The 14,113-nt window shown below is 41.1% G+C and overlaps 1 protein-coding gene across 5 annotated transcripts in view; it reads left to right on the top strand.

The window, feature by feature from the left end:
- whrna (whirlin a) overlaps nucleotides 1–14,113 on the top strand; it is a 180,763-nt gene that overhangs the window by 114,346 nt on the left and 52,304 nt on the right. For all 5 annotated transcript variants that reach the window (XR_008566603.1, XM_054757991.1, XM_054757992.1 and 2 more), the window contains exon 6: nucleotides 13,628–13,840. Coding sequence is in view for 4 of the 5 variants with exons in the window: in XM_054757991.1 (XP_054613966.1) it covers nucleotides 13,628–13,840 (213 nt within the window). In the remaining variant the exon portion in view is untranslated. The remainder of the gene's footprint in view (nucleotides 1–13,627; nucleotides 13,841–14,113) is intronic.

Genomic DNA, 14,113 nt, shown 5'->3' with positions numbered 1-14,113 from the left:
GCTTGGATGTCACTTCAGTGATTAGGCACAATAACCTTGCTAGTTTTGCAAGACAAAGTGCGTATCGTTTTTCTTTTGTACCTTTACTTAACCAGGTAGGTCAATTGAGGACAGGACACAATACACCATAACATGACAATAAATAGACTGACTGTGGATAGAATTGCAAGAATATACAATGGATCCTCGCACATTCGCAATTTCGCATTCACGCCCTGGCAAATTTGTGGATTTTTTTGTCAAGAATATTTTTTTTTACATTTTTTTTGTTCGAAAATAGGTCCTTTTTTCCACAGGACACACCTAATTCACCCTAAGCCGATAAGAATTTATAAATGCGTGATAATACAGGTCAAATATTTACCTTATACTTTGTACTTCACTGAAATTTTCCACTTTGTTTGGCGGTCCTTCAATGCAACAAATGCTTTCACCATGTTTGCCCATGGAACTCTGTGACTGCAATTCCATCTGTTCATGTGTCATGTTACATTACCACTCATTAGTGGTGAGTACATTTTATACGTTATATGCATTTAATAAATGTGTGGGGCATATTTAGGACTTTAACGTGATTGTTTCTGGAGTGAACAGTGGCAGTTGAATAAAGAAGGCGAGGGTTCTGTAGAAAAATAGACATATTTTCACGGGCGTCTCAATTACTTGCTGTTTTTCGCCATTTGCTGGTGGTTCCGTAGCATAACTCCCGCAAAAAGTGCGGAGCTACAGTATAATAAATACTAACTTTTTAAACAAGGAGTGAATGAATGCATGAATAAATGTTAAAGGGCCCTGAGGGACTCTGCGTCCTCCTTGTACATTGTAAAAACCAAAACAGAGTGTACCGACTTTTGTGGTGATTCTGAAGTGTAGTTTGACACAGTCAAATGGAGTTTCTCAGGTTTGACAAAGGCTCGGTTAGGGCACCCTTGCTAGCTTTCTTGTTACCAAACCCTGCCTGTCCTTTGACCTCGTTACCTGCCTTACGTTTTGGATCCCTGTGATTTGCCTGCCAATTCTGCCTTTGAGTACTCCGAGTCGAGTTCCCTTCGTTCGATAATTTTACTTGTAGGTTGCACTTGTCCTGTCTTTTTTACAAAATAGTGTTGTATATTATCGGGGAGCAGGTTGTTGATGGCTATTTTTAATTGATTGAATAGAGGTTTTCATTGCAGTATGGTTAGTGATTGTAGTGTGCTGTGGTTGTTATTTCCCTGCAGTAAACAGTAGAGTGTGTGGAGTAATTTGTGGTTCAGAACGTGCTGTGCTTTATCAATGCAATGCTTCTTGGCACTTTGTGTTGTCCAGTATTTATTTCATGTTTGTTTTCCAACTGCGATTGGCTTAGTAACGAGTCCAGGGTGTACCCCGCCCCGCCCAAAGTCAACTGGGATAGGCTCCAGCATACCCCCGTGACCCTAGTGAGTACAAGGGGCATAAAAAATGGATGGATGGAAGGTTAGTTTTCCACCTTATTTGATCAGCTACCATGTCTAGAAATGTGTTTGCATGCACTCTCTCAATGTTTACAATATGCTAACCATCTCGACATGCTTGAGTATTCTTCCTGCAATTACCAACATTATTGTAGTTTTATTTAAGTTCAGCGATTTTCTCTGTTTTTCTCCAATCACCTCTTTAATTGGTTCATTTCCACTATGATTGTTCCCCATTAGCTCCTTTCCATTGTCCCCTGAACAACATGCAGTGGTGTCAAGCTGCAAATAATATTAACTGTGAGTCTTCCGAGTCCGAGTTCTCAGTCTTCAGAAATCCATTCTAGAAGGTCCGACTCTAACCAAAACGTACTCTAACTAAGGATGTCTGATACTGGCTTTTAGGCCGAGATCCATGATGCCGATATTGTCCAACTCTATTTCCTATTCCAATATCAACCAATACGGATATGTGTAATGTCACATATCTCCTGTCGTGGAATTAACACATCGTGGTGACCCACAATATTGTTTTAGAGATTCACCAAGTATACTTCCGTTTCCGGGTCATGAGGTTGTTGTAGCCACTTAGCTGTTGCTAAAGAGGTGTTGCTTGTTGTTGAGTTGCGTGCAGAGTAAACTGATTGTTGACTCCTGTCTCGTTGTGAATTGCATCTCCACATTTGGTGACCGTCGACGTGTGTAAAGATGTTGACTGACAACGGTGATAACAACAAGGCCGTACCGGCGCCGCTACAAGCTAACGAGTTGGCTAACGTTGGTGCTATCTGCACCGGCAACACAACCCACACCCGTGGTGTGAACACATCGAAGTCCAGTTCCAACTGTGAGAAATAACACAGGACGTAACGAAATATTTCCATGTCGTGGCCGCACTGGATGCCTCGACAGCTGCCAGTACGGGACCCCATAGGCCTACAGTATATACAGCAGATTTTTGAAAAATCGCTTTTCATTTTAGGGAAAAAAACCCATACCGACATTACAATTTTATGCCAATATCGGACATCCCATCCATCCACCCCATCCACCCATAAGAAATCATGTCAATCTAATCCATCTGTTCCAGAAAGCCAAAAATGTTAACTACACTTTTTTTTTGTTTTACAATTATAGTTTTACATGCAGAAAACAATTTGAAATGAAATGCGTATGGACGCTCTGACAGTTGGTCTGGGAATGCCTCCTCCCAGTGGAACTGGAAAAGGAAGTTTGGGCTTCCCTACTAAGGCTGCTGCCCCCACGACCCGGACCAGGATAAGCAGAAGAAAATGTATGTATGGATGGATACATATGGATGATGAATGAAACAGATAAATGAAGGTTAGATTAACCTTCATTGAAAAAGTGGTTGTGGACAAAGACGGCTGTGAGGCAGCAGCCAGGGACGAGCAAAGACGTGTTTTGCTCTGAGTTATTTCTTGAATTCAATGTTTCTTACCTTCTTTGTCAAAGTGTTGGCACTTGCAACTGTCTTTGGCTCCGTTACGGGTTGTTTTGCAGGCGTGATCAATAAGAAAAGCAGGGGCTTGTGGCGTGACCGTGTTAGCAAAGAACTATAGTGTCAACCGCTGATGATGTCATAGGCGGGCGAAGGAGCTGGGGGACACTCATCCTAACATGATGCTAATTGGATGTTTTGTGATAATAATACTTTGTGAGCACAGTTGGACTCACGTAGTTTATTAATAACACAACAAGATGCGTACCATCTTGTAGGCTAAAATAGGCAAAATTTTGAGTGCATTTTCAACGTGTACCGAAAAATACACTAACTGGGGTTCTACTGTCAAAACTTAAGATAAACAACTTTGGTCCCAAGATTGACACTTGGGGTACGCCACAATCCATATGAAAGCATGATGATTTATGTTCTTTCAAAGTCACAAATTGTTTCCTGTTCTTTAAGTCGCTGTTGTAATTTATTGATTCAGAAATTACGATTAATTGCGACTAATCCATAAATCCTAATATGTTTTGGTGATTTCCTGAGTTATTTCTCTCTCACCCGCTACATGACACTGTGGGTTCCCTTAGCAGCTCCTTCAGCAGCAGACTGTTACACCCACGGTGTAAGAAGGAGAGGTTCTGCAGGTCCTTCATATCGACCGCTGTCAGGCTCTACAACACCTGCACCACCTGAACCATGTTGTAGACACTATGTCACTATGCATTCTTTACTTGCATATCTTGCTTGCTGCTGTAACAAGTGAATTTCCCTGCTGTGGGATTAATAAAGTACTATACATACATACATTTTGATTAGTGCTAGCATTGTTGAAAAGTTTTCTTTATCTGTACTGGCCACCCAACAGTAACTTACTTTTATTCATGCATTGGTCTAATCTCTCATGCAAATGCTGTTGCATAAATGGGATAAAGCTGCTGTCATTTTATCGCACTGCAGACTGATATCGAAGCAGCATACAGAATATGACTTCAAGGTCCACGCTCTCATCTCAAAGCACTCTCATTAGTCTGTCTGACGGAGGAACATTATAGCTTGTACTTGATTAAATCACAACAATCCCAGTGGCCAATATAGATATGTGTTACTGTGGACAGCTGTGCCCATGATCTCGTAAACACTCGTGTTTGTTAGACCTTTTTATTTTGTGGACAACCTCATAAAGTCCTTAAAAGTCTTGACTGCACCTCTGATTAGATTAGGGAGCTATTTTATTAGGTGTTGTACAGCATCGCAAAAGACTGTGTATTCTCTGTGTTTGCCTGCTGACCCGCGGCATCCTTCTACCTTGCCAATCTTCTACAAGGAAAAGCATAGCAAAGAGAGGGAAGGCAAAAAGAACAACAAAATAGCCAATTAGATTTATACAGTGTACAGAACCATTGAGCCATTTAGTGCACTCGTTTGCCGAGCAATGTTTTAACCAATATAAAAGTATAAGTAACATACAAGTATGAGGTGGTTTGTTCAACACTGATGATGGATAAATGAATGATGAATAGATGATGCAAATATACAGTAACAATAACAAATCCATTTTGTATTTTCTCATCAATAAGGTCGATGTTGTGCAGGGCAGCCAGGCCAGAGACACAAATTCAAGTTAATCCATCAGATGCTTGCTGAAATAAGCTGTCATTGTTTTAGATAACATCTCCTATGACATTTTTGTGTGATTTTGGAAATGAGTTTTTTCCCCGAAAATGTTGTGTTTTTCTGTATTTGTGTTTGTCCATTTGTTCATTAGTAGACAAGCTACTTCCTGGTTTGTTTATCTTTTTTTTTTTGTCCTAACCGCATGTCCTACTCCTCATTGTTGTGTTGCAGAATAGGACAACAAAGCCTGTGGTGGCCCTTGCTCAATACAAGTTTTGAGTTTTTTTAAATTGAACATTAATTTTACCATTTGTGAACTGGCAGGTCTCAAATTCTCCCAGAAGATCAGTTTTAGTTTGAATTGTACTACTTAGCTGTAGACCAGGGGTGTCCAAACGTTTTTCAATGAAAGCTGCGTGCAGAAAAATTTAATGAAAAAAGCTAAAATCAATTAAATGTTGGTCAAAGGTATGTGAAGAAAACATCAACCTTAGCTTTGTGTTGTAGGCGATGAAACAAATTCGTGTAATATCTAAAATAAATGTTATTTTTATAATATGCCAAGGTCAAATTAGAAAGAAAAAAAAACAGCCATGCCTCAAGACACATTTTGGACACGCTAGAGAATCCAAGCTTCATCGGTTCATGCTCACGACTAGCTAGGAAAGTTCTAGTCTGAGGGGATGATGTAAGACTTAAGTATTGATCCTCTAAAGTAGAGGCACGCCCAAACAAGAATGGTTTCACTCTGGCACAACGACAGTCGTTCAGATTCAGTCCAGTTCAGAGTTAGTCCTCTACCAGCCAACGAAACCAAAGGTGGCTGTGTTGTGTTTCTTTGCATCTGTTCAGAAACGTTTTTTCCACTTTAAAGTCGATGGCCTCCCTCACTTCTCTTTCAAACCATCTGTCTTCTTTGTCCAGAATATGTACATTTTTTTTCCTGAAAGTGCTGTTTATCTTTGAGTCTTGACGTGGAGAGTGGGCCTCTCTGTGTTGTGATATGCACCTGCTCGGTGGCTGCTTGGTTTTCTCAGTATAGAAAATGGTGCATTCCTTGCTGCACTGGACAGCACACACCAGATTGTTGTGTGGGTATGGGGTGTCTGGTCCTTGGGGTGTACCAGCCTTTGTCTCAGGGTGCTACCAGTGAAATGTACCTGAATGTTGTGTTGGGTAAAAAGGTTTCAGATAGACCTGATACAGTCTGCTACTCTTTTCTTCATCATCCATCTAGCTCGTGTTCCATGTGGAACAAGATGCACTTCTTACAAACGAGCTTGGGTAACCACAGGTTTTGGTATAGAGTAGTTTCACTCTCTTGTGAAGTAACGGGTTGTATTCAACAATGCTCATTGTGTCTCTTTGGCAAGACAATCAGTGATGAGGACAGGAATTAGTGCAATCAAAACAATCAGGTCCACTGCACTGATGCACACTGAGAAAACCAAGACAAGTAAAACACAGTAAAAAGGTGAACCATGTACAAGTACATGGACGTGGTGAAATACTGTGATGTAATATTTTTAATACATGCTGTCTTCAACAAAGAATTTTCATACTCCAATCTGATTCTTTAGATTTTGTCCAGTCGACTAATAGTCGAATATTGTTTAAACGTGGTCGGTGTGCATCACCAATACCTTTTATTTATGAAAGCACAGAAAGCAGAAAGCATTTCACGAGATGCACAGTCCTCCGCATTTGGTCTTGCCGATTTCAGACACTGTTCTGTCAGCCCAAAGTGTGTGGTGGCTGGCTAGCTCAATAGCATTGACCGGTACTCCGCTGTTTACTCATATCTACGTGACATCCAAAAGTCTTTGGGACTGTGGGTGGTGTGGAGTTGTGAGTTTATTCATTAAAGAGCTCACATTAGCAAGAAAAATTCGAGAAAAATGGAGAGTCTTTACGGTGTGCTAGCTTTGTGTTAGCTCGTATTCCTCTGCACCTTCCTTGCCTTTGTTTACGTTCTCGACGCAGCTTGTGAGTGTCTTTGCTCGGCAGGGTGGTGTGTGTAAACTCAGGTACTCTGGAGATCTCAGAGACGGGTCGAAGATTGGTGATGAAAACGTTGGCGCTGTGAAATCCAATATCCAATCTTGTTGAGTGTACAATGTTAAACCAGACCTGATATGAGCAAAATAATAACTGCAAATGTGGAAGAGACACTGGGCTTTGGTGTGTGAACACACCACGGTCTTACATAAGTAAATTTAATTCTTTATTAACACAAATGAGGCTGAGTTTGCATCGAAATAGCAAAAGTATTCTATGGAAAAATGCATGCCCAGCAGCAGCCGTGGGTCCATGTAATCAGAATGGTACGATCTTGATCACATGACATTTTTAAAAGATTCGACTTTGAGATTGGCAGTCGAATCAAACTCCTCCGAATTGAACAGTCGAATATTCTAAGACAACCCCCAAGCACATTAGCAATCCATTGACAATTTTAGCGTTTGTCTTGGATTGCAGGTAATTGTTCATTATCAAGATTGAGTCTCTTGCTTTTTGATTGGCTTGAAACTGAACAAAACAGGCTGACCCACCCCATTTAAATTTTGCTTGTTGCTACAATGGGGTCCCTGGCTTTCATGTGGGTCCCTTCAGTCGGGCACCACTGCCAGCCATTTGCCGGTTGTTTTGCATAAAAGTCATTAGATGAGCTATATTTCAGGAGCAGTGAGACATGTCTAGTCTCATATCCCTTAAATACACAATTTATTTTTGCTTTTTTTTGTATGAAGTGTCAGGTCCTTTCTGGGTCGGTGTTGAGCTGGCTTTATCTGATTTGCTCTTTAATCAATCGATGGTTGTTGACCTTTAGGGGTTCTTGGACACTGCAATAAACAGACCAGCCCTTATCTGGCATTTAAATATCCCTGCTCAAGAACGACCTTGTAGATGGATAGTCCAGCCAATGAAGTAGTCTTACAGGACGTCTATTAGCTGTAATGTGATCTTCTTACAGTAAAATGACATCCCAAGCAGAGCATCATTACTGCAGGTGTTCCACTCCAATTGATTGACGACCGTTTTTTATTAGCTCCTTCAAGTGACAATCTGCTCCATAATAAGACAGTGAGAGGCCGACTGGCTGCTCGCATGCCTCGTGTGGTCCCAAGGGTTCACTCCCCACCGCCCTTGAGTTGAGTAACAGACACATGGACACTACAGAGAGAATTTCTGGAGGTGATCATCATCGTGATTAGGATTCATACAAGGTATTGCCAGATTTCACCTTGGTCATTAGAGTTGCCGGCCCTGCCTGGACATTTTAGCAGCTACTCCCCTTAATACTGTGGAGACTGATGACTGAAAATGAGGAGAAGGCAAACAGAAGTACAGTGATTCTCAGCTTTTACCTCATGTTTCTGTCTGGTACTCATGTAAGACAAAAGTTATCCTTCTGATTCATGGGATGAATCAATGCATAAAAAGGCACTGTACATACATATCTTAAATGAAAGATTAATAGATAATAGAATTTTTTCAGAAATTGCTTGTGAATGCTGAGAAATGCAGTCTTTGAGCTGAAATACCAAAAAAAGAATGAACGTCAGAACTGTAATGCTGTTACCATAGCAATCCCCAGAAAACATGCAAATATGCGCCCTGGGGGTTGTGAACAGTGACAGTAAGTGCAATCGGACTGGATTCCAGCAAACCTGAAGGAGGCTTCCATTCAGTTGTGACCCCCTGGCAGAAATTACAGCGATACTCTCGGTCAGGCACGGACAAACTATATGTACGGCCCGTTGAGCTTTTTAATCCGGCTTCCCGTTTCCAAATAATGTGATAAAACCTTTCAACACAGAAACTGTCGCCAGTAACAGGATTTTCAGTGCTATTTTAAAGCTTAAACAAGTCTTCATTCCAACTGTTTGTGAAACTAGAGGCTCTGCACTTTCCTGTGATGGGTCATTACAGTACAAGGGACTACATCAGAGCAACTTGAACAAGTCGAGGCTTTGATACAAAGCAGAGCGGGCCCCAGCAAGATAAATAAATGCTCACGTGTAGTCTTCCTCAGAGTGGTCACATGATATTCCTGTGATGTGTCACTCAGAGGCAGACTGCATACTTCGTAGTACGTCTAAGTCGTCCAAAAATTTTGTGAATGCACAAAACTTTTCGACTTATGTCAACGTATAATTCATACGTCCCGCATCCGCGGGCAATAAGTTATGCGATCGTTGACGCCCGTTCACACACGTTATTTGTAAGTTACACACAAGTCGTAATACGTCAACATACCTTGAGACAAAACTGTGTCTTCTTGGCAAGCTTTGGCTGAGACGAGATGGAGGCTGTTGTGTTTGCATTAGCAGATAGGTTAGCAGCTTGACTATGGAATCACAGGAGTGCCAAAATTAAAAGGGAATACGTGTGGAAATACAAAGAGAATTAATAATACAAAAATATACAAATGTGGAAATACAAAGAGAATCAATAATAAAAAATATACAAATGTAGTCATATTCTTTTTCCATTTTGTCATTGTTTTTTCTGCATTGTCTTTGTTTTTCCAATTTGCCGTTGTTTTTCCTGTTTTGTATTTGTCTTTTCCACTTGCGTTTTGTCATTGCATTTAGTAATGACAAAGACAAAACAGGAAAAGTGACGCCAAAATGGAAAAAACAAAGACAATGCAGAAATCATTCTTTTGTCTTTGGACGCTAACTTGGACAGTAACATGCTGTATCTCTCCATTCATTTTGAATGTAAATACTCCTATGCACTTCATGTTGACGTGATCAATAATGCTTGATTCAAACGTGCATTGTTTCTCTCAGACAAATGCAAAATAATAAAAAATAAATGTTAGTTCCATTCCCAGTCCATTTCTACTGGTCAAGCTTAGATAGTTTTGTCTCAAGGTATGTTGACGTGACTTGTGCATAACTTACAAATAACGTGTGGAACGGGTGTCAACGATGGCATAACTTATTGCCCGCGGATGCGGGACATATGAATCATACGTTGACATACGTCGAAAAGTTTTATGCAGGCACAAAATCTTTGGACGACTTAAACGTATGCTGGTGTGCTTCCGCGTGCTGTTAACATATACAAAACTTGCCCATAACTTATTCGACGTACGCCAGCGTATTGGCCAAATTTTTCATACGTTGGCGTAAGCTGGCTAAATCGTCAAGGTGTGACAGGGCCTTTAGAGAGTAAATGCTTGGATCTCTTGCACCATCCCCTCAGGCCAGGGGTAGGGAACCTGTGACTCGGGAGCCACATGTGGCTCTTTTGATGACTGCAACTGCCTCTCAGACATTTCTTAACATTATAAGATTTATTTATTTTCCACTCACATTTTTAAGTAAACCGTTACAGAAATCACACTGTTAAATATAGTGTTCAAAATATAAAACACTGTCATGCATTTTAATCCATCCATCCATTTTCTACCGCAATGCGGTATTTTCCGGGTTAGACACCATAACGTGATTGTTTTTGGATAATGCAGTAGCCTACGCAGGTCATTGAGCGGTCAAGAAGTAAACTTCAATCCTTTAATCAAATAGTCAGCTTGCTAATTCTGCAGCGCAAACCCTTTTTACGAAGAAGATCGCGAAAAGAAAGAAAGATGAGCAAATGCCTGTCAACAAAAGCCAGGCTCATACTATTGCAGCCTGTAGCAATCACGGCATGCAGTGTAGTGTCTTGGGTAGCTTCCTCCTCCCACTTTCCTTCACACTGTGCAGGCGTGCCAAAACAAAAACAATCATATCTGCTGTGTGGAACTTACCTTCCCAACACATGCCATGAAACCTGCCTCGGGGGCCAGCACGTTAAAAAGCTTTAATTTAGTACGGCATTTGAAGAACAAACAGCCTCACGGGGTGATCATTAGTCAAATGGCAGCTAAAGCAGCCAATGGTTCCTTTTTTCATATCATGTCGCCAATAGGAGGGGTGCAGCCAGGAATTCTGAGCCCCATATAAAAAAATAAATCACCTTAAGGTGGGGAGGGACTTTTTATTAATTCATGACTAATTTTATTGGTAATTACCTATTTTTTGGGCTCCCTGGCAGTCAGAGGACCTTGGAATTGTCCTGACTTTCCCCTTTATACGGCACCCCTGGCCAATAGCACTCATCACAAAGAAATACAAAAATGTATAATTAATCCACTTGATCAGTATTCGTATTTCACTCATCGGAATCGTCAGCATAAAACCCTCATTGGAGCATCCCTAGTGAATATTTAGCGTTTTTTGGGTGTTTTGTTTTTTTTTGCAGCATAACATGTGCTTGGCTGTCTCAGAAATCGAGCAATGAAAAAAGCAAACAGAGCAGAGAACTAATTGAGTACTCATCTGTTTCTATAGTGCCAAAATCCTTGTTCCTCTGATTGACAGGTTAGCTAAATGGCCCAGCAGTGGTGCCTATGAAAGCTGTGAATGGCAAAAAATATAATAAAGTGCTTCCGACATCTGTGAACACAACACGATCATTTTGCTGTAGGCTTTACTGTTAGCACCACATGATAATGGTAGGCGATAGGATGCTAAAGAGACTCTCCATTGTATGTGGGAGTGACTTGTACTGTAATCTTGCGCTTTTTCTGTACTACTTGGTGAGTTTGCTACCTGTGTCTCCCACTCGTGCTCCAAATTCACCCACTATCCTTCTTCTTCCCCATCTTTCCGCCCAAGGCTTCACTTCCTCCCTGCGCCCATACTGTATGTTCTGTTTATCCTGCATCCAACATCATCTTCTTCGCAGGCATCACCACATACAGCAGTGGTGCCCAAAGTGCGGCCTGGGGGAGATTTATGGCCTGCAGGTCATTTTTTTTGTCGGCCTGTGGCATGTTTTTTTTTTTTCAATGACATCAAACACAGCCTTCACTAGAACATCATCAAGGATGACTCGGGCCAAAAAACAAATAAGAAGTTAAGAGAAAACAAATTGTTTGCTGTGTAAAATTATAAATGCCTTTAAGTAACTATAAAAAAACTATAATTAACCAAGCTGCTTTTAAAAAATGTAGACTTGATAACATAAAAGAACATTTCAACAATTATACAGTATTTGACCAAAAAACAAACAAAATAAATCACTAAAAAAGAATGATAATATTTACATGTATGTAGTATTTGGATCATCTGGAAATGTATTCATTAAAATTGTAGATGCAACAGCATCATAGTTGCCTTGCAGGCTTGAATTTTTCTGTACGCAGCCCTCGGTGGAAACAGTTTGGACACTCCTGGCTTAGACCAAGACGAAAGCTTCAAAGAAATCGTTCATGTTGCCTTCTCTACGAGCGCCGGTGCTAAAGATCACGTCAGTGTACATGTGACATTGATATAACTTTGATATTGACTAACAGAGGCATCAGAAAGCACAACATGTGCAGCTCATCTTTCAACTGCTTCTTCAGACATCTGATAAGGCAAAATGCACATGACAGCCAATTAATCTGTCATGGAATTCTTATAAACACACTTTCTCAACACCGGAGTGAGGAAAATGCCTTTTTGAAAATAGCCATGTTCGTGTGGGGATGGCCTAAGGCAATGGTGTCCAAAGTGTGGCCCGAGGGCTATCTGCAGCCCCCAGCTTGTTTTTTTCTCGGCTCACAGAACATTGCAGAAATAAAATTAAACCAAAAAACTACAGCAACATGGGGGAAAAGAGGGTGAGTAAGCCATCTTCCTTTATTACTTGTAATCTAATATCACACCTCAGGAAACATCACTCCGAGTCACACGCAGATAGTTTAGATCAGGGATGTCAAACCCGTGCCGTGGGGGGCCGAGACACCACAGGTTTTCCTTCCAGCCGGTCACTAAAGCAGGTGATCAACACCTCCTTCAGTTTGAGGGAAGGAGCTCATCAACTAAATCACCTGCTGGAGAAACTGCAGTGTTTGGGCCCTCCATTGACACATGTGGTGGGGGTAGTGTAGCTGCAGCAAAGTAACAAGCAATTGTTGAATGAGCACAGTTTATGATTTCAGGGTAACACCTGTGTCTGGTAGGTAATTGTTATCCGTAATCACTTTAGCTCGTAGGATTCCATCTCATGCACATATACAGCGGAGACACGGTTGCCAGGTCTTGCGAGAAGAACAAGCTTTCTGAAAACAAGCCAAGAACAACAGGGAACTTGGGAATTTGCGAGCGACTTTACCAGAAAACCCCCCAAAACAACAGGAAACTTGGGACGTCGCAGGCATCTTTACAAAAAAACAAAAAAGCCCAGTCGCTTATAATAAATGAATCTGGCAACGCTGGGTAAGATGCTTTGTTTGTATGTGACGTAACATGCATGAAAAGCCAAACATTTACCCACAATGAAAGGACCATAAGCGACATTTTGTACCGTTTTGGGAGGCACACAGCGTATGGCCAACAAAAGCGCATATAAACAGAGGTGTCACGCTGAGGTGTGAAAACTGCAGAAACCAGATTATTTCAGTAATCTCACTAATTTAGTGTATGGAAACGTACTGACGGATTGTATTCGTCCAGAGTTTCATACTTTGCACTTTATTTTGTTCATATACGAATTGTTAGAGCCAATATTGTATCTGTGTTTCTTTTATTTTATTTTTACTTGTTTGGTCAATCGATGGTGCTGTTGCATTGTTTGGGGATGAGTATCAAAAGGATGACTGTGACTGTGGAAGGGAGCAACGGTCTTTGTGATTTGGTCATTATTTTTTGTACATATGACTATTTTGTTGAAACAAAATGTGTAAAATAAATATGGCGCGTACAACTTACATTTTTACTAAATGAGTAACATCAAAATGGCCCCCACATCCTATGTTTTAGTTTGCAGCCCTCCTTTAAGGAGTGTGTGGCGGCACTAACAGTAGCACAGTATGTTAGCAACAGGGCTAACGTTACCGTTGACGTTACGTTAACGTTTTAACCGACTATCATGCTAGGCTATCATGCTCAACTCTTCAATAGAATTATCTTTATTCCACAAACTGCCTTTTGAAACCATGTTTTGTTTTAATAATGCTTTTATTTTGTCTTTGTCCATGTTCTTGAAGTTTTCCCTCATCCTTTTCCAGTACATCACTCAGCAGCCATCTCCAAGACCATGCTTTCTTATGTTTCTTTTTCAGCCTGGCTTTTACAAGGGTGTTGCCGGATCACAGGTGACCTTGTCCAGCCTGGTGAACCAATCCAGGGCCATGCTGGAGGAGCAGGCACGCCACCTTCTGACTGAGTCGGAGAGGCAAACTATGTACTACTACATGGAAGAGTACCGGGATGGACACATTGGCGTGGAGCAGCTGGTCATGGCGCTGTTTGAACTGCTCAACACACACGCAAAGGTGAGGTACAGGAAAGGATCGAGAAAGTTGTCTGAACATGAAGAAACTTGATCTGAGCAATTTAAAAAATCGCTGGAGATTTGTACCAGGAGTGTTTGTTGATTTTCAGTTCCACGTTGGAACCTGCTTAAGTTGGTAACCTGTTTATGTCGACCACCCCATCAAGACCAGGACTACCGTGTACTTCTTACGACTACAGAAATGCTCGTTTAAGTTGACGTCAACATGCATGGTCAACCGATTTTGTCGCCAAAATTGGAGATCCATGAAAAA

This window comes from Dunckerocampus dactyliophorus, chromosome 17 (genome assembly GCF_027744805.1).
Source record: "Dunckerocampus dactyliophorus isolate RoL2022-P2 chromosome 17, RoL_Ddac_1.1, whole genome shotgun sequence".
Taxonomy (NCBI): domain Eukaryota; kingdom Metazoa; phylum Chordata; class Actinopteri; order Syngnathiformes; family Syngnathidae; genus Dunckerocampus; species Dunckerocampus dactyliophorus.
Note: the sequence above shows the minus strand (reverse complement) of the source record. Positions and strands in the feature narration are given on the sequence as shown.